We start from the raw sequence: 21,135 nt of genomic DNA on the forward strand, positions 1-21,135 counted from the left end.
AGATGTTTGTGATTCGGCTGCAGGTGATGGTTCAGGTGTTGGTTCTGAGTCCTGACCAGATGTTGGTGATTCTGACATAGGCACTGGTTCAGGTGTTGCTCTTGAAACTTGCTCAGATGTTGGTGATTCTGTCGCAGGTGATGGTTCAGGTGTTGGTTCTGAGTCCTGACCAAACATTGGTGATTCTGGCGGAGGTGATGGTTCAGGTGTTGGTTCTGAGTCCTGACCAGATGTTGGTGATTCTGGAGCAGGTGATGGTTCAGGTGTTGGTTCTGAGTCCTGATCAGATGTTGGTGATTGTGGTGCATGTGATGGTTCAGGTGTTGGATCTGAGTCCTGACCAGACGTTGGTGATTGTGGCGCAGGTGATGGTTCAGGTAATGGTTCTGAGTCCTGACCAGATGTTGGTGATTCTGGAGCAGGTGATGGTTCAGGTGTTGGTTCTGAGTCCTGACCAGATGTTGATGATTCTGGTGCAGGTGATGGTTCAGGTGTTGGTTCTGAGTCCTGACCAGATGTTGGTGATTCTGGTGCAGGTGTTGGTTCAGAGGAGGGTTCAGAATCCTGCCCAGATGTTGGTGATTCCGGTGCAGGTGATGGTTCAGGTGTTGGTTCTGAGTCCTGACCAGATGTTGGTGATTCCGGTGCAGGTGATGGTTCAGGTTCTGAGTCCTGACCAGATGTTGGTGACTGTGGCACAGGTGATGGTTCAGGTGTTGGTTCTGAGTCCTGATCAGATGTTGGTGATTGTGGCGCAGGTGATGGTTCAGGTGTTGGTTCTGAGTCCTGACCAGATGTTGGTGATTGTGGCGTAGGTGATGGTTCAGGTGTTGGTTCTGAGTCCTGACCAGATGTTGATGATTCTGCTGCAGGTGATGGTTCAGAGGAGGGTTCAGAATCCTGCCCAGATGTTGGTGATTCCGGTGCAGGTGATGGTTCTGGTGTTGGTTCTGAGTCCTGACCAGATGTTGATGATTCTGGTGCAGGTGATGGTTCAGGTGTTGGTTCTGAGTCCTGACCAGATGTTGGTGATTCTGGTGCAGGTGATGGTTCAGGAGTTGGTTCTGACTCCTGACCAGATGTTGGTGATTCTGGCGCAGGTGATGGTTCAGGTGTTGGTTCTGAGTCCTGACCAGACATTGGTGATTCTGGCGCAGGTGATGGTTCAGGTGTTGGTTCTGAGTCCTGACCAGATGTTGGTGATTCCGGTGCAGGTGATGGTTCAGGTTCTGAGTCCTGACCAGATGTTGGTGACTGTGGCACAGGTGATGGTTCAGGTGTTGGTTCTGAGTCCTGATCAGATGTTGGTGATTGTGGCGCAGGTGATGGTTCAGCTGTTGGTTCTGAGTCCTGACCAGATGTTGGTGATTCTGGAGCAGGTGATGGTTCAGGTGTTGGTTCTGAGTCCTGACCAGATGTTGATGATTCTGCTGCAGGTGATGGTTCAGGTGTTGGTTCTGAGTCCTGACCAGATGTTGGTGATTCTGGTGCAGGTGTTGGTTCAGAGGAGGGTTCAGAATCCTGCCCAGATGTTGGTGATTCCGGTGCAGGTGATGGTTCTGGTGTTGGTTCTGAGTCCTGACCAGATGTTTGTGATTCGGCCGCAGGTGATGGTTCAGGTGTTGGTTCTGAGTCCTGACCAGATGTTGGTGATTCTGACATAGGCACTGGTTCAGTGGAGGGTTCAGAATCCTGCACAGATGTTGGTGATTCTGGCGCAGGTTCTGGTTCAGTGGAGGGTTCAGAATCTTGTACAGATGTTGGTGACTCTAGAGCAGGGGGTGGTTCAGGTGTTGGTTCTGAGTCCTGACCAGATATTGGTGATTCTGGTGCAGTTGATGTTTCAGGTGTTGATTCTGAGTCCTGTACAGACGTTGGTGATTCTGGCGCAGGTGATGTTTCAGGTGTTGGTTCTGAGTTCTTACCAGATGTTGGTGATTCTGGTGCAGGTGATGGTTCAGGTTCTGAGTCCTGACCAGATGTTGGTGATTCTGGCGCGGGTGATGGTTCAGGTGTTGGTTCTGAGTCCTGACCAGATGTTGGTGATTCTGGCGCGGGTGATGGTTCAGGTGTTGGATCTGAGTCCTGACCAGACGTTGGTGATTGTGGCGCAGGTGATGGTTCAGGTGTTGGTTCTGAGTCCTGACCAGATGTTGGTGATTCTGGTGCAGGTGTTGGTTCAGAGGAGGGTTCAGAATCCTGCCCAGATGTTGGTGATTCCGGTGCAGGTGATGGTTCTGGTGTTGGTTCTGAGTCCTGACCAGATGTTTGTGATTCGGCCGCAGGTGATGGTTCAGGTGTTGGTTCTGAGTCCTGACCAGATGTTGGTGATTCTGACATAGGCACTGGTTCAGGTGTTGCTCTTGAAACTTGCTCAGATGTTGGTGATTCTGTCGCAGGTGATGGTTCAGGTGTTGGTTCTGAATCCTGACCAGACATTGGTGATTCTGGTACAGGTGATGGTTCAGGTGTTGGTTCTGAGTCCTGACCAGATGTTAATGATTCTGTCACAGGTCCTGGTTCAGGTGTTGGTTCTGAGTCCTGACCAGATGTTGGTGATTCTGTTGCAGGTGATGGTTCAGAGGAGGGTTCAGAATCCTGCCCAGATGTTGGTGATTCTGGTGCAGGTGATGGTTCAGGTGTTGGTTCTGAGTCCTGACCAGATGTTGGTGATTCGGCCACAGTTGATGGTTCAGGTGTTGGATCTGAGTCCTGACCAGACGTTGGTGATTCTGGCATAGGTGATGGTTCTGAGTCCTGACCAGATGTTGGTGATTCTGGCGCAGGTGATGGTTCAGGTGTTGGTTCTGAGTCCTGACCAGATGTTGGTGATTCTGGCGCGGGTGATGGTTTAGGTGTTGGATCTGAGTCCTGACCAGACGTTGGTGATTGTGGCGTAGGTGATGGTTCAGGTATTGGTTCTGAGTCCTGACCAGATGTTGGTGATTCTGGAGCAGGTGATGGTTCAGGTGTTGGTTCTGAGTCCTGACCAGATGTTGATGATTCTGGCACGGGTGATGGTTCAGGTGTTGGTTCTGAGTCCTGACCAGATGTTGGTGATTCTGGTGCGGGTGATGGTTCAGGTGTTGGATCTGAGTCCTGACCAGACGTTGGTGATTGTGGCGCAGGTGATGGTTCAGGTGTTGGTTCTGAGTCCTGACCAGATGCTGGTGATTGGGGCGCAGATGATGGTTCAGGTGTTGGATCTGAGTCCTGACCAGACGTTGGTGATTCTGGAGCAGGTGATGGTTCTGAGTCCTGACCAGATGTTTGTGATTGTGGCGCAGGTGATGGTTCAGTGGAGGGTTCAGAATCCTGCACAGATGTTGGTGATTCCGGTGCAGGTGATGGTTCTGGTGTTGGTTCTGAGTCCTGACCAGATGTTGGTGATTCTGGTGCAGGTGATGGTTCAGGTTCTGAGTCCTGACCAGATGTTGGTGATTCGACCGCAGGTGATGGTTCAGGTGTTTGTTCTGAGTCCTGACCAGATGTTGGTGATTCTGGCACAGGTGATGGTTCAGGTGTTGGTTCTGAGTCCTGACCAGATGTTGGTGATTCTGACATAGGCACTGGTTCAGGTGTTGCTCCTGAAACTTGCTCAGATGTTGGTGATTCTGGCGCAGGTGAAGGTTCAGGTGGTGGTTCTGAATCCTGACCAGACATTGGTGATTCTGGCGCAGGTGAAGGTTCAGGTGTTGGTTCTGAGTCCTGACCAGATGTTGGTGATTCTGTCGCAGGGGATGGTTCAGGTTTTGGTTCTGAGTCCTGACCAGACATTGGTGATTCTGGCGCAGGTGATGGTTCAAGTGTTGGTTCTGAGTCCTGACCAGATGTTCGTGATTCTGGCGCAGGTGATGGTTCAGGTGTTGATTCTGAATCCTGTCCAGATGTTGGTGATTCTCGTGCAGGTGGTGGTTCAGAGGAGGGTTCAGAATCCTGCCCAGATGTTGGTGTTTCTGGTGCAGGTGATGGTTCAGGTGTTGGTTCTGAGTCCTGACCAGATGTTGGTGATTCTGGCACAGGTGATGGTTCAGGTGTTGGTTCAGAATCCTGACCAGACATTGATGATTCTGGCACAGGTGATGGTTCAGGTGTTGGTTCTGAGTCCTGAACAGATGTTGGTGATTCTGGCATAGGTGATGCTTCAGGTGTTGGTTCAGAATCCTGCCCAGACATTGGTGAATCTGGCGCAGGTGCTGGTTCAGAGGAGGGTTCAGAATCCTGACCAGATGTTGGTGATTCTGGTGCAGGTGATGGTTCAGGTGTTGATTCTGAATCCTGTCCAGATGTTGGTGATTCTCGTGCAGGTGGTGGTTCAGAGGAGGGTTCAGAATCCTGTCCAGATGTTTGTGATTCCGGCACAGGTGATGGTTCAGGTGTTGATTCTGAATCCTGTCCAGATGTTGGTGATTCTCGTGCAGGTGGTGGTTCAGAGGAGGGTTCAGATTCCTGTCTAGATGTTGGTGATTCTGGTGAAGGTGATGGATCAGGTGTTAGTTCTGAGTCCTGACCAGATGTTGGGGATTCTGTCGTAGGCACTGGTTCAGGTGTTGCTCCTGAAACTTGCTCAGATGTTGGTGATTCGGCCGCAGGTGATGGTTCAGAGGAGGGTTTAGAATCCTGCCCAGATGTTGGTGATTCTGGTGCAGGTGATGGTTCAGGTGTTGGTTCTGAATTCTGACCAAATGTTAGTGATCCTGGCACAGGTGATGGTTCAGGTGTTGGTTCTGAGTCCTGACCAGATATTGGTGATTCTGGCTTAGGTGAAGGTTCTGGTGTTGGTTCTGAGTCCTGCCCAGACATTGGTGATTCGGCAGCAGGTGATGGTTCAGATGTTGGATCTGAGTCCTGTCCAGATGTTGGTGATTCTGGCGCGGGTGATGGTTCAGGTGTTTGTTCTGAGTCCTGACCAGATGTTGGTGATTCTGATGCAGGTGATTGTTCAGGTGTTGTTTCTGAGTCCTGACCAGATGGTGATTCTGTCGTAGGCACTGGTTCAGGTGTTGCTCCTGAAACTTGCTCAGATGTTGGTGATTCGGCCGCAGGTGATGGTTCAGGTGTTGGTTCTGAATTCTGACCAGATGTTGGTGATTCTGGTGCAGGTGTAGGTTCTGGTGTTGCTCCTGAAACTTGCTCAGATGTTGGTGATTCTGGTGCAGGTGATGGTTCAGAGGAGGGTTCAGAATCCTGCCCAGATGCTGGTGATTCTGGTGCAGGTGATGGTTCAGGTGTTGGTTCTGAATTCTGACCAGATGTTGGTGATCCTGGCACAGGTGATGGTTCGGGTGTTGGTTCTGAGTCCTGACCAGATGGTGATTCTGGCACAGGTGATGGTTTAGGTGTTGGTTCTGAGTCCTGACCAGATGCAGGTGATTCTGGTGCAGGCGATGGTTCATTTGTTTGTCCTGAGTCGTGCCCAGATGTTGGTGATTCTGGTGCAGTTGATGGTTCAGGTGTTATTCCTGAGTCCTGACCAGATGTTGGTGATTCGGCCGTCGGTGATGGTTCAGGAGTTGGTTCTGAGTCCTGACCAGATGTTTGTGATTCTGGCGCAGGTGATGGTTCAGGTGTTGGTTCTGAGTCCTGATTAGATGTTGGTAACTCTGGAGCAGGTGCTGGTTCAGGGGATGGTTCTATGTCCTGTTTGGTTTGTGGCTCAATTGTCATTTGATGCTTCTTTCCATCATGTCTATGTCCTTTTTCTGCACCTTTACCACAATGGCATGGTTTTATTTGAATGATGTTTTTAACAAGAACAGCACTGGGGAAGTTCACGCTTAAGACACCTAAGCAACCTGGGTTTAAGGAAGTTTTACCATGTTGTACCACAAATTTATTAAGCTTCTTGTTAACTGTTTTAGCCAATGTTTTAGGACTTTCCCAAGTTGATGCTGCACTGTCAGTAAGCAAAATTTGATGGTCACAGAGGTGTGATTTCATTTGCTTTATTTTGTCTTCAACATTTTTTAGCTTGTTAGATTCGAAGAAAAATGATTCATGGTTTTCTGTTCCAGAATGGAACATGTTACTTCGGAGAAGAACAATCTTGCCTCTTGCCTGTTTCATGTTTGGTACTGAGAACTCGATCCATATTTGATTTTTGAACTTTGCGATCGATTTATCCATCAGTTCTTTGACTTTCCTTTTGAATAACCCATGTAGTGTCACTTTCAAAAGCACAGTCTCACTGCTATGGACTTTTAAGAAATTGTAAATGATTTTCAGGACTTCATCAAATTTAATTCGTTCCCAAAGCAGCCAGTGACTATTCTGGATATAAACGTGCTTATGAGTGGGCAACCAAATCCCAGCATGCAAATCAAAATACCGTATTCCCACTTTAAGTTGCTTTTCCAAATTCCAAACTTGACATTTAACAAGTGGTCCTCCATACAATGATAAGCTTTCGTGTGTTCCAGGAATGGAGATAGCAGAAATTGGAGTCTCATCAGGTATAGACTTCATCCAGTTCAGGTTAAAAAATCTTGGATCTATGGCAGGGTTATCATTGAAACCTTTTCCTGAACCCGAACAGGAGGTTATTCTGGAGGGGGACAGATAATAATGACAATTGATGATTTAAATATTTCTTTGGGAATTTCAACATCAAAAATTAGTTTAAATAGTTATTTAACAACAGGGGGGAAAAAACAGAAAAACTGTCCAAATATGAAAGAAATATTTGCTTAATATGTTACCAAGCCATACTAAGTAATGCGATAAGGCACATTCTTTTATGCACAACAGGGAGATTGTTGAGAAAAAATACAACTCAATACAATTATCAATGTTAAGTTCAACTTACATAGAGAGAAGCCAGAGGTACTGATGGATCCCCATAATTGGTTTGTTGGCTAATCTATGGTCCGGTGAGCTCAATCAATATTTGTTCAGCTCTCTTTCACAGATGTGTTTACATTTTTGTCTCAACTGTCAATTTGTAAAACGTTTCACAAGCCTCGAAAAACTTTTAGCTGTGGACATGACTGTGACAAATAGGCAATTGTATTCCTTGGATTGAGCTGCTGTGACAGTGAGTATAAAGATAAACTTTCATTTGCATGTTTCTACTCTCTAATCTTTTATTTGGAATGGGAGGGAGAGACAAAGACATGTGGGCATCATAAACTACTTCCCACCACTGTGGAATTCACATCCACTCATGAAAAATACTATAAGATCTATAACACAGTAAATTTAAACCTAGCCTATTTTTCACAAAATTTTAATAGTTTAGTAGTTAAACTCAGAAGATAATTATGAAATCAATTTTAAACATTTCTATCTTTCAGTGGTCAGATTATGTTCTCTAAATATATCTATAACATTTGTTCTATGGTGTTATATCACTTTATCTCATATTTAAGTGCCCATAATTGATCTATTATTTAATATATTTCATGCTATCAGTTCCAGATTTACCCACTAGGGGGCCCCAGGGCAAAAATTAGCTGTGTGCGTTTCTGTCGCTCTCTGTGCATTGTGTATGTGTTAGTAAGTAGTTGGTATAAATGTGTGATTTGAAACATTGTTTTGAAAAAGATGGTTGTTTTTAATCTCTTTGCCGTCTCTAGTGAGGATTTATTTGTCACTAAATTTCTCTTTAAATACCATTATGTGGTTTTACGAAGACCCATTCCCAATACATGCATTATTGTTTCTAGTAGTTAGTAAATTAGATGACAAAAAATATACAAAAATAATCTGGCTTTTCTTCCAATTTATTTACGTTTTCAGGACAAAACACCATTCCACAGTTATCTTTTCCAGAACTTTAGAAAATCTAATTTATTTTAGTCATAAATTTATTATTCGATTTATCCTCTAAAACAATTACGCCTTCTCCACTGTGGTTCTAGCTTGTGCACTATTTTAAGAGGGATGTTAGGGAGCACAGCGGGATATGACTCAGGTACTGCTGCAGGCATAGTGGCTGGTGGATTTATCAGTTGTGGTCTGTGTTCTGCTGACTTAGGTCCATGTGAGTGTTCATCTTTAATTGTGGTGTGTGACTCAGGTGTAACTTTCAAGTCATGCTCAGATGTTGTTGATTCCACCTCAGGTCCTGCTGCATGTGTGGTGTGTAACTCAGGTGGTGGCCCAAATGTTGGTGATTCTGGTGCAGGGGATGGTTCAGGTGTTTTTCCTGAAACTTGCTCAGATGTTGGTGATTCTGGTGCAGGTGATGGTTCAGGTGTTGGTTCTGAATTCTGACCAAATGTTGGTGATCCTGGCGCAGGTGTAGGTTCTGGTGTTGGTTCTGAGTCCTGCCCAGATGTTGGTGATTCTGGCGCAGGTGATGGTTCAGGTGTTGGATCTGAGTCCTGTCCAGATGTTGGTGATTCTGGCGCAGGTGATGGTTCAGGTGTTGGTTCTGAATTCTGACCAAATGTTGGTGATCCTGGCACAGGTGATGGTTCAGGTGTTGGTTCTGAGTCCTGACCAGATGTTGTTGATTCCACCTCAGGTCCTGCTGCATGTGTGGTGTGTAACTCAGGTGGTGGCCCAAATGTTGGTGATTCTGGTGCAGGTGATGGTTCAGAGGAGGGTTCAGAATCCTGCCCAGATGTTGGTGATTCTGGTGCAGGGGATGGTTCAGGTGTTTTTCCTGAAACTTGCTCAGATGTTGGTGATTCTGGTGCAGGTGATGGTTCAGGTGTTGGTTCTGAATTCTGACCAAATGTTGGTGATCCTGGCACAGGTGATGGTTCAGGTGTTGGTTCTGAGTCCTGACCAGATGTTGGTGATTCTGGCGCAGGTGAAGGTTCTGGTGTTGGTTCTGAGTCCTGCCCAGATGTTGGTGATTCTGGCGCAGGTGATGGTTCAGGTGTTGGTTCTGAATTCTGACCAAATGTTGGTGATCCTGGCACAGGTGATGGTTCAGGTGTTGGTTCTGAGTCCTGACCAGATGTTGTTGATTCCACCTCAGGTCCTGCTGCATGTGTGGTGTGTAACTCAGGTGGTGGCCCAAATGTTGGTGATTCTGGTGCAGGTGATGGTTCAGAGAAGGGTTCAGAATCCTGCCCAGATGTTGGTGATTCTGGTGCAGGTGATGGTTCAGGTGTTGGTTCTGAATTCTGACCAAATGTTGGTGATCCTGGTACAGGTGATGGTTCAGGTGTTGGTTCTGAGTCCTGACCAGATGTTGGTGATTCTGGCGCAGGTGAAGGTTCTGGTGTTGGTTCTGAGTCCTGCCCAGATGTTGGTGATTCTGGTGCAGTTGATGGTTCAGGTGTTGGATCTGAGTCCTGTCCAGATGTTGGTGATTCTGGCGCGGGTGATGGTTCAGGTGTTTGTTCTGAGTCCTGACCAGATGTTGGTGATTCTCGTGCAGGTGATGGTTCAGGTGTTGTTTCTGAGTCCTGACCAGATGGTGATTCTGTCGTAGGCACTGGTTCAGGTGTTGCTCCTGAAACTTGCTCAGATGTTGGTGATTCGGCCGCAGGGGATGGTTCAGGTGTTGGTTCTGAATTCTGACCAGATGTTGGTGATTCTGGTGCAGGTGAAGGTTCTGGTGTTGCTCCTGAAACTTGCTCAGATGTTGGTGATTCTGGTGCAGGTGATGGTTCAGAATCCTGCCCAGATGTTGGTGATTCTGGTGCAGGTGATGGTTCAGGTGTTGGTTCTGAATTCTGACCAGATGTTGGTGATCCTGGCACAGGTGATGGTTCAGGTGTTGGTTCTGAGTCCTGACCAGATGCTGGTGATTCTGGTGCAGGTGATGGTTCAGGTGTTGGTTCTGAATTCTGACCAGATGTTGGTGATCCTGGCGCAGGTGATGGCTCAGGTGTTGGTTCTGAATTCTGACCAGATGTTGGTGATCCTGGCGCAGGTGATGGCTCAGGTGTTGGTTCTGAGTCCTGACCAGATGTTGGTGATCCTGGCGCAGGTGATGGCTCAGGTGTTGGTTCTGAGTCCTGACCAGATGCTGGTGATTCTGGCGCAGGCGATGGTTCAGGTGTTTGTCCTGAGTCGTGCCCAGATGTTGGTGATTCTGGTGCAGTTGATGGTTCAGGTGTTATTCCTGAGTCCTGACCAGATGTTGGTGATTCGGCCGTCGGTGATGGTTCAGGAGTTGGTTCTGAGTCCTGACCAGATGTTGGTGATTCTGGCGCAGGTGATGGTTCAGGTGTTGGTTCTGAGTCTTGATTAGATGTTGGTAACTCTGGAGCAGGTGCTGGTTCAGGGGATGGTTCTATGTCCTGTTTGGTTTGTGGCTCAATTGTCATTTGATGCTTCTTTCCATCATGTCTATGTCCTTTTTCTGCACCTTTACCACAATGGCATGGTTTTATTTGAATGATGTTTTTAACAAGATCAGCACTGGGGAAGTTCACGCTTAAGACACCTAAGCAACCTGGGTTTAAGGAAGTTTTACCATGTTGTACCACAAATTTATTAAGCTTCTTGTTAACTGTTTTAGCCAATGTTTTAGGACTTTCCCAAGTTGATGCTGCACTGTCAGTAAGCAAAATTTGATGGTCACAGAGGTGTGATTTCATTTGCTTTATTTTGTCTTCAACATTTTTCAGCTTGTTATATTCAAAGAAAAATGATTCATGGTTTTCTGTTCCAGAATGGAACGTGTTACTTCGGAGAAGAACAATCTTGCCTCTTGCCTGTTTCATGTTTGGTACTGAGAACTCGATCCATATTTGATTTTTGAACTTTGCGATCGATTTATCCATCAGTTCTTTGACTTTCCTTTTGTATAACCCATGTAGTGTCACTTTCAAAAGCACAGTCTCACTGCTATGGACTTTTAAGAAATTGTAAATGATTTTCAGGACTTCATCAAATTTAATTTGTTCCCAATGCAGCCAGTGACTATTCTGGATATAAACGTTCTTTTGATTGGGCAACCAAATCCCAGCATGCAAATCAAAATACCGTATTCCCACTTTAAGTTGCTTTTCCAAATTCCAAACTTGACATTTAACAAGTGGTCCTCCATATAATGATAAGCTTTCGTGTGTTCCAGGAATGGAGATAGCAGAAATTGGAGTCTCATCAGGTATAGACTTCATCCAGTTCAGGTTAAAAAATCTTGGATCTACGGCAGGGTTATCATTAAAACCTGTTCCTGAACCCGAACAGGAGGTTATTCTGGAGGGGGACAGATAATAATGACAATTGCTGATTTAAATATTTCTTTGGGAATTTCAACATCAAAAATAAGTTTAAATAGTTATTTAACAACAGGGGGAAGAAACAGAAAAACTGTCCAAATATGAAAGAAATATTTGCTTAATATGTTAGCAAGCCAAACTAAATAATGTGATAAAGCACATTCTTTTATGCACAACAGGGAGATTGTTGAGAAAAAATACAACTCAATACAATTATCAATGTTAAGTTCAACTTACATAGAGAGAAGCCAGAGGTACTGATGGATCCCCATAATTGGTTTGTTGGCTAATCTATGGTCCGGTGAGCTCAATCAGGATTTGTTCAGCTCTCTTTCACAGATGTGTTTACATTTTTGTCTCAACTGTCAATTTGTAAAACATTTCACAAGCCTCGAAAAGCTTTTAGCTGTGGACATGACTGTGACAAATAGGCAATTGTCTTCCTTGGATTGAGCTGCTGCAACAGTGAGCATAAAGATAAACTTTCATTTGCATGTTTCTACTCTCTAATCTTTTATTTGGAATGGGAGGGAGAGACAAAGACATGTGGGCATCATAAAAGTGGTGAACAGATCATTCAACAGATGAGCTAGTAAAATGTGGCTTCAGGGACAGTCATGGAGATACACAAGTCAATTCAGCTGGCTATCCTTTACATACACTGCATGTAGAATTCATCCATGACCTACACTAAATTCTTATAATGCAAGATTTTTCAAAACAAGCACTTATATTGCAACAACATATCAGTATGCGATATCCATGTAGACAGCTACACTCCATGGCCAAAAGCATGAGGACACCCTTGTCCACATACTTCTGTGTACTTTTGGTTTGGGCTGTTTTGAATGGTTTGAGCTACGCACCTTGTTACAATTAAAATAAATCTTAAAGCAATTGTTTGTAATTTTGGTAAATATGTGTAAGATGCAGATCTTCTGTTGAGATGATAATTTTGAAACACCACTCTCATGTTTCCTGTCAAGCCAGTTAGCTTACCTTAGCATAAACACTGGAAAAACAGCTATCCTTGCTTTGTGCAAAGGTAATCAAAACCTGTCTACCAGCACTTCTAAAGCTCACTAATTAACACATTATATCTTTTTTTTAATACGTACAAAAACTGAAGTGTAAAACGACACGTTTTGGTTTAAAGGGGGTTATGTGCGGGACTATTTCATGACTGAGCTCAGTGACCTGGAGAATTTTCATCACTGTGAGGTTGCCAGTCAACCAGCAAAGACTCCAGTCCAGATATTTTAGAAAAGACAGATCCCTGACTTCAACTCCATCCAACACCTTTGGGGTGAACTGGAACGAGCCAGGCCTTAGCTCCCAAAATCATTACCCGACTTCACTAATGCTCTTGTGGCTAAATGGGAGCAAATGGCCAGGTTCTAAAATCTTGTGGAAAGCTTTCCCAGGAGAGTGGAGGATATTATAGCAGCAAATTAATACTCAATGGTTTTGGAATGAGATGTTTAACAATCACATAGGGGTGTAATGTTACGGTGTCCACATACTTTGTTTAGGTTACCTCATACAATTGGCCATAGTGTTTAATAAAATGCAATGTAAATGTCATTATTTGGTTCCTTAGGCCATACGTTCATGTTTGCATCATATTGTTATTGTCAACAGGCCTATAAAGCACAGACTTGTGATATACAGTTGGTATTGTTGTCTTTTTCCAGAAATTTGGGATATAGGCATACAGTAGCTGTTCACCTTCTGTGGTTGGTTGCGCTGTGCTGTCACGTCATCCTTATCCTGGCCAATAAGCTTGTGTCTGGCGAGCTCGGCCTGTGCTGATCCTCTTCCCGACCACCTGTTGCAACTTAGTGCGATAGGTTATCTGCAGAAGCATGATCAGATAAGACTTAGCATGGACAATTTGTTACCAGTAGCAATTCACAACAGGAACAATCAGATAATGCTTTTGAAATGACAAGAGTGCTTTTGATCTGCAAGGGGCTCAACTGCTTCTAACGCCTACTTCGGCACCATCTTTTGCTCAACTAGGAGTTAATCCCTTCTTTGTCTTTGCAAAATGTCTGTGAGAACTCTCCCCCTGGTTTTCATTAATCTTGGTGGAGAGATGCTTTACATACTGGACCAACGGCTGCGAGCTCACAACACGTCTGAGGACAATTCAGAGAAAGGTAGAGGTAGCTAGAGAACAGACAGGCTTGGTAGGTGTGTACGTGTTTAGCCTCTAGTTGTCCCTCCTCTTGACAAGCTGTAGCTGTCAGATGTCATTTTATAAACTGACAACGTGCATCTCATGCTTCTCATGCGCAACACCCCAAATGACAAGTCTATTTTCTTTCTTTTCTGTCTTGGGAAACCTAACTCGAATGCAGGAGTGTGGTCAGAAAATGACAGAAAAAGAGGTATCCATGCCATACTTAAGCATATTATAGTTTAGTCAGTTCCTTCTGCCCCTGTAGTGTCTACTATTAGCTGTAACACTAATTACTGTAAATTGTGGTCCATTATACAGTAGTAGTCACTAGAATAGCTGCCCTAACACAGTAACTACATATTTGATCAAAAGTGCGTAATGACAGGAATCTGACTTTTTGGCATCTGTTTTACCATGATTTCATGAAAACAGCACGTAAAATTGTCATAGAGAGACAGACAACTAGACACCTAGCTAAAGCAGGAGAGGAGTCTTGACGAGCTAGGGAGATAGCCACGGCTAGCTAAAGCTAAAACTAAATTTGCTTACCAAGTAATGTAATTGTAATACCGTATGAAAAATAACCATTTTGATTAACTAACATGTTGATAATCAATTCATTCTATCAGTTTTGTAAGTCCACATAACTAAATGAGACAGTAGCTAACCCATTCATGATGGAGAAACAAACCTAGCTAAACTCCTGCTGACGGTAACTAGCTTAGCAGAGTAGCCGTAACTGCCATCTCAGCTTCTCACTGGTGGGGTTAAGCTACCTTTAAATCACATATTTAAATGTATTCATTTGTAGATTGATTTATTATTCTTTTTTTATACTGTAAATAGTAATACTTAACAGACAGGCAGACACAAGATAAAGATCCAGTATCTGTATTTGTGGTTCTTATCTAGGTTCTTAATCATCCTGAAAAGGCATAAAATTAAGGCTAACAACCTATTTGATACGCAGATTGACTGAAAACTTTAAACCATTTTCTTTTTACTTTTTCACTGCTTCTGTATTTACTGCTCTCTGCCTTTGTAAAGCAGCAGCATAGCCCAGTGAGGACAACCGGCTATAGAAACAATGTAATTGCATTAACATCATAACAAGCTCTTTCGTCTCTTCCCCCATTCATAGTTATGAATGACATCGTTGGCACCATGTTTAGTAAAGCCTTTATGGATGAACTTCTCAAACCTCAGCAGCTGTATTCTCACAGGACGCTGAAAGCAGTGCTAACTCGGTTAGCACACGCCTCCATCATGAGGCTGAACCCAGCCAGCATGGACAGGGTATGTACAAGATAATAGGAGATTAAGTATTTTGGGGAAAGTCCAAGTCAATGCTCAAGTTCCTAAGAGCAAGTCTTCAAAGGCAAATTGTCACTTTGCAAGTCATTCATATCTCTGATTGTCGACCATTAAAATGACATGACTTTTAAACGTTTTTCTTTTGAAGTTGTGTTAATAGTGTTTTTTACATGTCTAAGACCAAGTCATTTAAATCCACGATTTCACACATAGATATTTTTGTTTTTCAAGTCTAAAGTCAATTAAAGTCTTCAAGGGAGTCAAGCCTCAAAATATGTCAACTCTCAAGTGTATATTTTTGAGTCATAAGTCCAAATCTTCATTCTACAACTTTTGTACTTGTTGCAAGTCGTCATGGAATAACAATTTGAGAAAGATGCAGGGAAAATTGTCAGTTAGGCAGCAAAGAAGTAGTTTTGTTTGATTGAAGGGGTGTTCATATTTTCATAACTTCTTTCCTTGTTCCTCCTGTAGCTTTATGAGCTGATGGTCATGGCGTTCAAATATCAGGTCTTCCTTTGTCCACGCCCAAAAGACTTGCTTCTCATCTCTTACAATCACATAGATACCATCAGGGAACTTGTAAAAGACACTCCTGTGGTCGTGAACCAAGTGGACGAGACACATAGAAAGATCATTGAGGTATACTGACAGCTGTTATTAAATCAACCTTGAATTAACATATTCCATTACCGATTGCTCCTTGTTGAAATGTTCAAATCCAAATACAGATGTGGTACATATCACCCCAGGATACAGTAGTCGGTGTACAATAAATTAGTCCAGATTCCAGCTGTCAGATTGTATCGCCTGTATCTGTACATCCTGTGTGACCTGTTCTTGTTCCTCATTGTAGGTTTACTCATCTTTATCAGAAGGTGAATTCCAGCTTCTCAGACAAACACTGCTCATATTTTTTCAAGACATGCATGTTCGCGTGAGTTCTCTGCTTTTTACTCATCCCTTCATACACATGAGATGAAAATATAACAGCTTTTTTTTTTTATTAGCGATTTTTTTTAATTCCCTCCTCTTAGGTGTCACTTTTCCTCAAAAATCAAGTCCAGAATCCCAACGGACGTTTTGCCCTGACAACATCAGGCCCAGTGCCTCATGGGATAGATGTCCCAGGGCTTATTAGGTAGGCAACTGTGCAACAACATGGCACTGAATGTGTTCTGGTAGTTAGAAATCTGTTGAACTATCAAATCCTACACCCCCCCTTTTCTAGCTAACATCTATCATGTAGCATTTATTCCACTAGCATTCAACAACTACAGCAGAATGTTAAATGTTTAGCCACATTAGCAGCTATGCTGTAGGGATGAAAGTGTTGGTCAGTACTCCACTTTGGTCCAGACTGAAATTTCACAACAAATATTGGATGGTTTGCTATGAAATTTGGTGCAGACATTTAAGGTCGCCAGAGGATGAGTCCTAATGACTTTTGTGATCCTCTGACTTTTCATCAAGCACCACCAGAGGTCAAAGTATTCAATTAACTAGTGAAATGTATCCTTATCTACCTAAGGATAGAAACAAAAACTGACATGGACTCCCTTGGGATGAATTGTAATGACTTTGGTGATTCCTTAACTTTTCATCTTGTGCCATTTGTCCAATGCTTTGGTTTCGTTTAAATGCCTGCAAAACTAATGACATTCCCATCATCCTCAGCTGTAGTTTGTGTTTTTTTTTTTGGCAATTAGTGAATGTGAGCATGCTAACACGCTAAACTAAGGTGGTTAACATGGTAAACATATTACCTGCTAACCATCAACTTGTTATCATTGTCATTGTGAGCATGTTAGCATGCTAACCTTACAATTTAGCTCCAAGCACAGCTGTGGCTGTAGATTTTTGTAACTTGTTAAATAGTATTTATCTTAGAAAATGGTAAGAAAGTTCTACAACATGTTCCAGCTTCTCAGAAAAAGCAATAAAAGAATTCCTCTTTGAGAGTTACTGTACAGTAGCTAACAGAGGCTAGCTAGGAAAGCTAATTACGCTTCTAAAGTTAAGGCTGACCTGATTTATGTGCTTTTTTACTTGGGAAATGTCTCAATATTCCATTGTGTCATCATCTGCTTCCTGTTTCCACAGGACGTTTGACAGAAAGGGCAGAGAAGTGAGACGAAGTGAGTTCCCCACAGGAGGAAGTTACACCAGCCCCATCAGAGAGGGATCTTTTGAACTGCATGGAGACCGAGTCATCAGACTGGGCTTGAACATGTATGTATGAACTGTATACTGCTGCATCATTATGAATGTTTAACAAATACTGTATCTTATATGGATGACACTGCTGTGTTTTGTGTTTTACGAATTAAAGATACACTGTGAACCATCCAGAGGAGACACACACATCCAAGGCTCCCTCTGTCAAGGTAATAATATGGAGAGTTTGCTGAATTTAGGGGCCCAAAGGCTCAGGTGGCACCTAAGCCAGGACCTCTGTTTGAAGTGACTGTTACAAGCGTGTCTCACTGCAAAGTCACAAGGCTCATTCAAAAGTTGGAATATCCTGATAAATTTTTTGCTCCTACTCTTTTCATATGATTTATATTTATTATATTATGTGTTAATTTACATAAACTAGCTGCACAGTTCATCAGGCAACAGTACACCTAAATTAAAAATGAATTTAAATACATTTTACAGCACAACAGCTCTGCTTTAAGAAAATCTAACCTGCATCACATGCTCCCATTGATGGTTTTCTGTAATATGTTGTATAGTGCGCCACAGTATCTATAGAGAGGTGTGGCTCTAAAGATAGCTTTGGGAAAGATTTGTACAGCCTCTCTTCATCTCTAGCATGAAATAAATATTGAATTTGTGTTCAACTAACAGCAGAACTTTATGTTAACCTGCAGAAAGAAGGTGTGTCTTTACGTGTACTTAAGTAAAATTACTAATACCATACTGTGAAAATACTCCAGTTAAAGTCCAACATTCAACACCTTAGTTTAGTTAAAGTATGTATTATCAGCAAAATTTACTTAAAGTATCAAAGTAAAAGTACTCATTATGCAGTAAAATTGTCCCTTTCAGTGTTTTATTATTATATCAGATATTTCTTGATATTACTGCTGCATTCATGTGTATGTTGCATTTTACTGCTGTAAATGTTTAAGGTTGAGCTGATTTGAACTGATTTATATACAGTTGGGTAGTTTAAGCTACAGCAATGCATCATGGTCTATAAGAACCACGTATCTCTAAAAAGTTTTCATGAGCTCAGAAAAACAGTTTTCAGCTTTGTGATGATGCATTTTCCAACTGATCCAAGGAGGGTTTAAATAGTTCATTTAGCTTAAGAAGAATTTTCTCAACCCCCAAAGGATCTTAATCCTTCAGTTCATCACAAACAATTCTAATTTAAATTCAGCAAATTTGGAGATACGTGGTTTTCACCGGACAGGAAGATTATGAAAAATTATAATCTGAAAAGTAACTTAAGCTGTCAGACACATGTAGTGGAGTAAAAACTACAACATTTGCCTCTGAAATGTAGTGTAGTAGAAGTATAAAGTTATATAAGATAGAAATACTAAAGTAAAGTACAAGTTCCTCACATTTGTGCCTAAGTACAGTACTTAAATGTACTGAGTTACATTGCACCTCTGCCCATTGTTTCATAATCCGTCCATGCTTACTGGCACACCTAAATTTATATAGTGCTTTTATCCGAAGCACTCTCATTCACCCATTTACACAACCCCACACACACACACACACACACACACACACACACACACTATGGCAGCGAGCTACCATGAAAAGAGCTGGTGTAACTATCAGGATCGAACAGCCAACCCTGTGATTAGTGGACAACCCGCTCCACCTCCTGGGCCCCAACCGCCCCTCATTAGTGTTATTAGTTACACCTGTAACTAGCATAGCATATATACATAAGCATATACTCAACTAAAATCTTTACATAAATATATAAGTGGAAGTACTCAAGTACTGTACTGAAGCACTGAGATACTTGTACTTTACTTAATATTTCTACTCCACTGCATTTCAGCAAAAAATATTATACTTTTTACTGCACTACATTTGTTTGACAACTAGTTACTAGTTTCTTTGCAAATTCATTAAATAATTTTACATACAAACCTTACGATCACCTTATGAAACATGATTTGATGCATCGTTAGAGATTAAACGACCCAACTGTACATAAAGTAGTTAAAAGTATCTACCCCTCAACCACCTACAACATTAAGATGCTGCTTACATATTAATACATCAGTAATAATGATCAAATTATACAATATTTAATAATATAACCATTTTTCTGCATAAGTAATCTTGTGTACTTTTACATAAATATGATTTTGAAAGCAAGACTTTTACTTGTAATTGAGTTTTTTTACAATGTGGTATTACTAATTTTACTTAAGGATCTGGATACTTTTTCCATCACTGCACAATTCTCTCATTCTTCTCACTTTTTTCTTGCTTTTGATTGCACATTACTTACAGTGTAATCTAGGCATGAGACCATATTTCTATTCAGGTATAACCTTCCTGTGCACCTCCATCCTGCTGCAGAAACATGACACTCCCAACCTACTGGCCAAAGAGGAGCTGAACCTGATGGCTCGTCTGATGGGCAGCATGAAGGCCGAGAACATGCCCAAAGCTGAAACTGGCCTTCGGATCAACCTGTTTACTACAGACCAAGAGGAGGAGGAGGCGTGAGTGCTTTTCTTTTCGTTTCTCATTCTCTGCAATTAAATTAACAGTAATTCCCACAAATATGACTTTCATTTTGGTTAACAGGGAAGCTTCAGGTGGAGCTGAGGAGTCCTTGTTTGGGGTGATAAATATTCAAGCGATGCAGGTACAGTAGGGTAACTGTAGACTGTTGCAAACCAGCTTTTAGTTATAAACTGTCTGTTGGAAACGTCTAAACCTGAAAAAGGACTTGCAGCATGATAAAAACAGCAGTCACTGATGTAGCAAAGAAGGTATACACACCTTATTAGGCTGATAATGTAACTGATAAATAGATTAAATGTGATATTTGAGGATATGGTCACAACATTAATTCCCATTTTTCCTTTATAGACTTTAGACGGTGTAGTCCCTCATTCGTCCAGGAGTGTTCTATCGTAGAAAAGGTTTCAGTCGTAGTCATCTGGACACTGTTTTCAGAATCAAGACGTTTCGGCTCCCATCCGGAAGTCATTCCCAATTGTGAAAAAATTGGACGGGAACAGATGAAAACAGTGTCCAGATGACTACGACTGAAACCTTTTCTACGATTTATAGACTTTAGTTAACCAATTATTAGCCACCCTCTTAATAGCGGCCACATCGTTATTTTTTAATAAATATGTGAAGAGTTGAGATGTTTGGGTTTATGTTTGATTCAGGATGAACAGGCTGCGACTGCGCTGGCTCGAATCGCCGGACAGTTTGCAGAACAAGAAGAGCAGCCTGAAAATCCCAGCAGCAACAAAGGAGACGACCTGCTGGCCATGATGGACAACCTCTGACCTCTGCTGTGTAGTTTCAATGAGACGATCAGACACATGTATTGTTTCAACTTTACTGCCTAACTCTCTAAAGTCTATATCTCAGGTAAAATCACATTATCTGCCACTGTGAGCTTCTGTTTAATCTGTAAATTATGCAGTTGTTGATGTATTCAGTTCTACATCTGGTTGTTTAACAATGAAGTATATTAGAGAGTAAGATAAATATCCAATGACTCATTCTGTAGCACCTATGCTATGACTGACATCAGACAAAAAGCTTTTTATTGCATTTAACTATGTTTTAAATTACTAGCACTTGGAAGTACCACATGAATGGACTACAAATTGTAAGACCTGCTATATTTGATAATGTGTTTTCTATATAATCATTTTGTGTTTTCAGTAAAGCATTTATTCAGATTTTTTTTGTTTGTGTTCTGTTTTTTACACTATGTAAGACTAAATTAGTCGTTCTGATGCAGGGATCTTGAACAGGCTCTAGCAAAGTCTGAACTTATTTCATTTCTCTGTTATTCATTAATTTTAATGATGAGATTCTTAACGTAATGACCAAGTTGCCTTAGGATCTGGTGATTTAGGCAAATACGGTGCATACATATAATATTTCCGAAAATATCATATTAAAATACATGCTGTGTGTAAATATACTGTATGAGAAACTGTATTTATCACTTCCATTTGTTTATTTTTTTAGGAATTTTAATGTACTAAATATGTTTTTTCCTTGACAGTATTACTGTTTTATCAATTTTACATGATCCCTTTGATCGTAATTATGATCACTGATTATTCTCTTCATATTTTATTTGATTCATCATGATTCTGTGTTATATGTTTTGTATGTGCGGCTGCTATCTTGGCCAGGACACTCCTGTAAGAGAGGTTTTTAAACTTGGCAAGGCCATTTTCTGGGTAAATACATTTATATAAATATATATATATATATATATATATATATATAAATATATATCGGGGACGTATATATACAATT

General features: G+C 42.1%; 3 protein-coding genes across 8 annotated transcripts; 1 reads left to right on the plus strand and 2 right to left on the minus strand.

Moving 5' to 3' along the window:
* Nucleotides 1-1,051: 1,051 nt before the first annotated feature.
* Nucleotides 1,052-1,986, minus strand: LOC122864750 (protein TsetseEP-like; the record flags this gene model as incomplete). Its single annotated transcript, XM_044172364.1, has 2 exons — nt 1,052-1,091; nt 1,391-1,986. Coding segments are annotated over 2 exons (636 nt in total), but the record flags the coding sequence as incomplete, so codon positions are not given.
* Nucleotides 1,987-3,193: 1,207 nt separating this feature from the next.
* LOC122864751 (cell surface glycoprotein 1-like) lies at nt 3,194-6,858 on the minus strand. Its single transcript, XM_044172365.1, has 3 exons — nt 6,806-6,858; nt 3,515-6,544; nt 3,194-3,233 (listed from the first exon to the last, which is right to left on the minus strand). The coding sequence occupies exons 1-3, from the start codon at nt 6,838-6,840 to the stop codon at nt 3,194-3,196; spliced, it is 3,105 nt and encodes a 1,034-aa protein (XP_044028300.1). The 5' UTR covers nt 6,841-6,858.
* Nucleotides 6,859-11,377: 4,519 nt separating this feature from the next.
* Nucleotides 11,378-20,543, plus strand: oscp1a (organic solute carrier partner 1a). Of its 6 annotated transcripts, none has more exons than XM_044172932.1 (11): nt 11,771-13,291; nt 13,493-13,522; nt 14,456-14,610; nt 15,103-15,270; nt 15,485-15,565; nt 15,666-15,769; nt 16,732-16,860; nt 16,961-17,015; nt 19,123-19,337; nt 19,423-19,483; nt 20,019-20,543. In XM_044172932.1, exons 1-11 carry the CDS (start codon nt 13,180-13,182, stop codon nt 20,139-20,141), a joined length of 1,233 nt encoding a protein of 410 aa, XP_044028867.1. In that variant the 5' UTR covers nt 11,771-13,179; the 3' UTR covers nt 20,142-20,543. The 6 variants fall into 6 exon arrangements, with proteins under 6 accessions (XP_044028870.1, XP_044028867.1, XP_044028868.1 ...); XM_044172934.1 differs by having other exon boundaries at nt 11,797-13,291; nt 19,192-19,337; XM_044172935.1 differs by lacking the exon at nt 19,423-19,483 and having other exon boundaries at nt 11,378-13,291.
* The last annotated feature ends 592 nt before the right edge of the window (nt 20,544-21,135 follow it).

The sequence above is a fragment of the Siniperca chuatsi genome, linkage group LG17 (assembly GCF_020085105.1).
Source record: "Siniperca chuatsi isolate FFG_IHB_CAS linkage group LG17, ASM2008510v1, whole genome shotgun sequence".
Lineage (NCBI taxonomy): Eukaryota > Metazoa > Chordata > Actinopteri > Centrarchiformes > Sinipercidae > Siniperca > Siniperca chuatsi.

Excerpts from the sequence above, each read along its gene's own strand:
- oscp1a (XM_044172932.1), top strand. The coding sequence starts at position 13,180 with ATGTCTGTGAGAACTCTCCCCCTGGTTTTCATTAATCTTGGTGGAGAG. Across the intron at positions 13,523-14,455 it reads AGAAAATGACAGAAAAAGAG|TTATGAATGACATCGTTGGC; the intron begins GTATCCATGCCA and ends CCCCATTCATAG. Across the intron at positions 19,338-19,422 it reads GACCAAGAGGAGGAGGAGGC|GGAAGCTTCAGGTGGAGCTG; the intron begins GTGAGTGCTTTT and ends TTTGGTTAACAG.
- LOC122864751 (XM_044172365.1), bottom strand. The coding sequence starts at position 6,840 with ATGGGGATCCATCAGTACCTCTGGCTTCTCTCTAT. Across the intron at positions 6,545-6,805 it reads TACCTCTGGCTTCTCTCTAT|AATAACCTCCTGTTCGGGTT; the intron begins GTAAGTTGAACT and ends GTCCCCCTCCAG. Across the intron at positions 3,234-3,514 it reads TCAGAACCAACACCTGAACC|AATCACCAACGTCTGGTCAG; the intron begins ATCACCTGTGCC and ends CACCTGCTCCAG.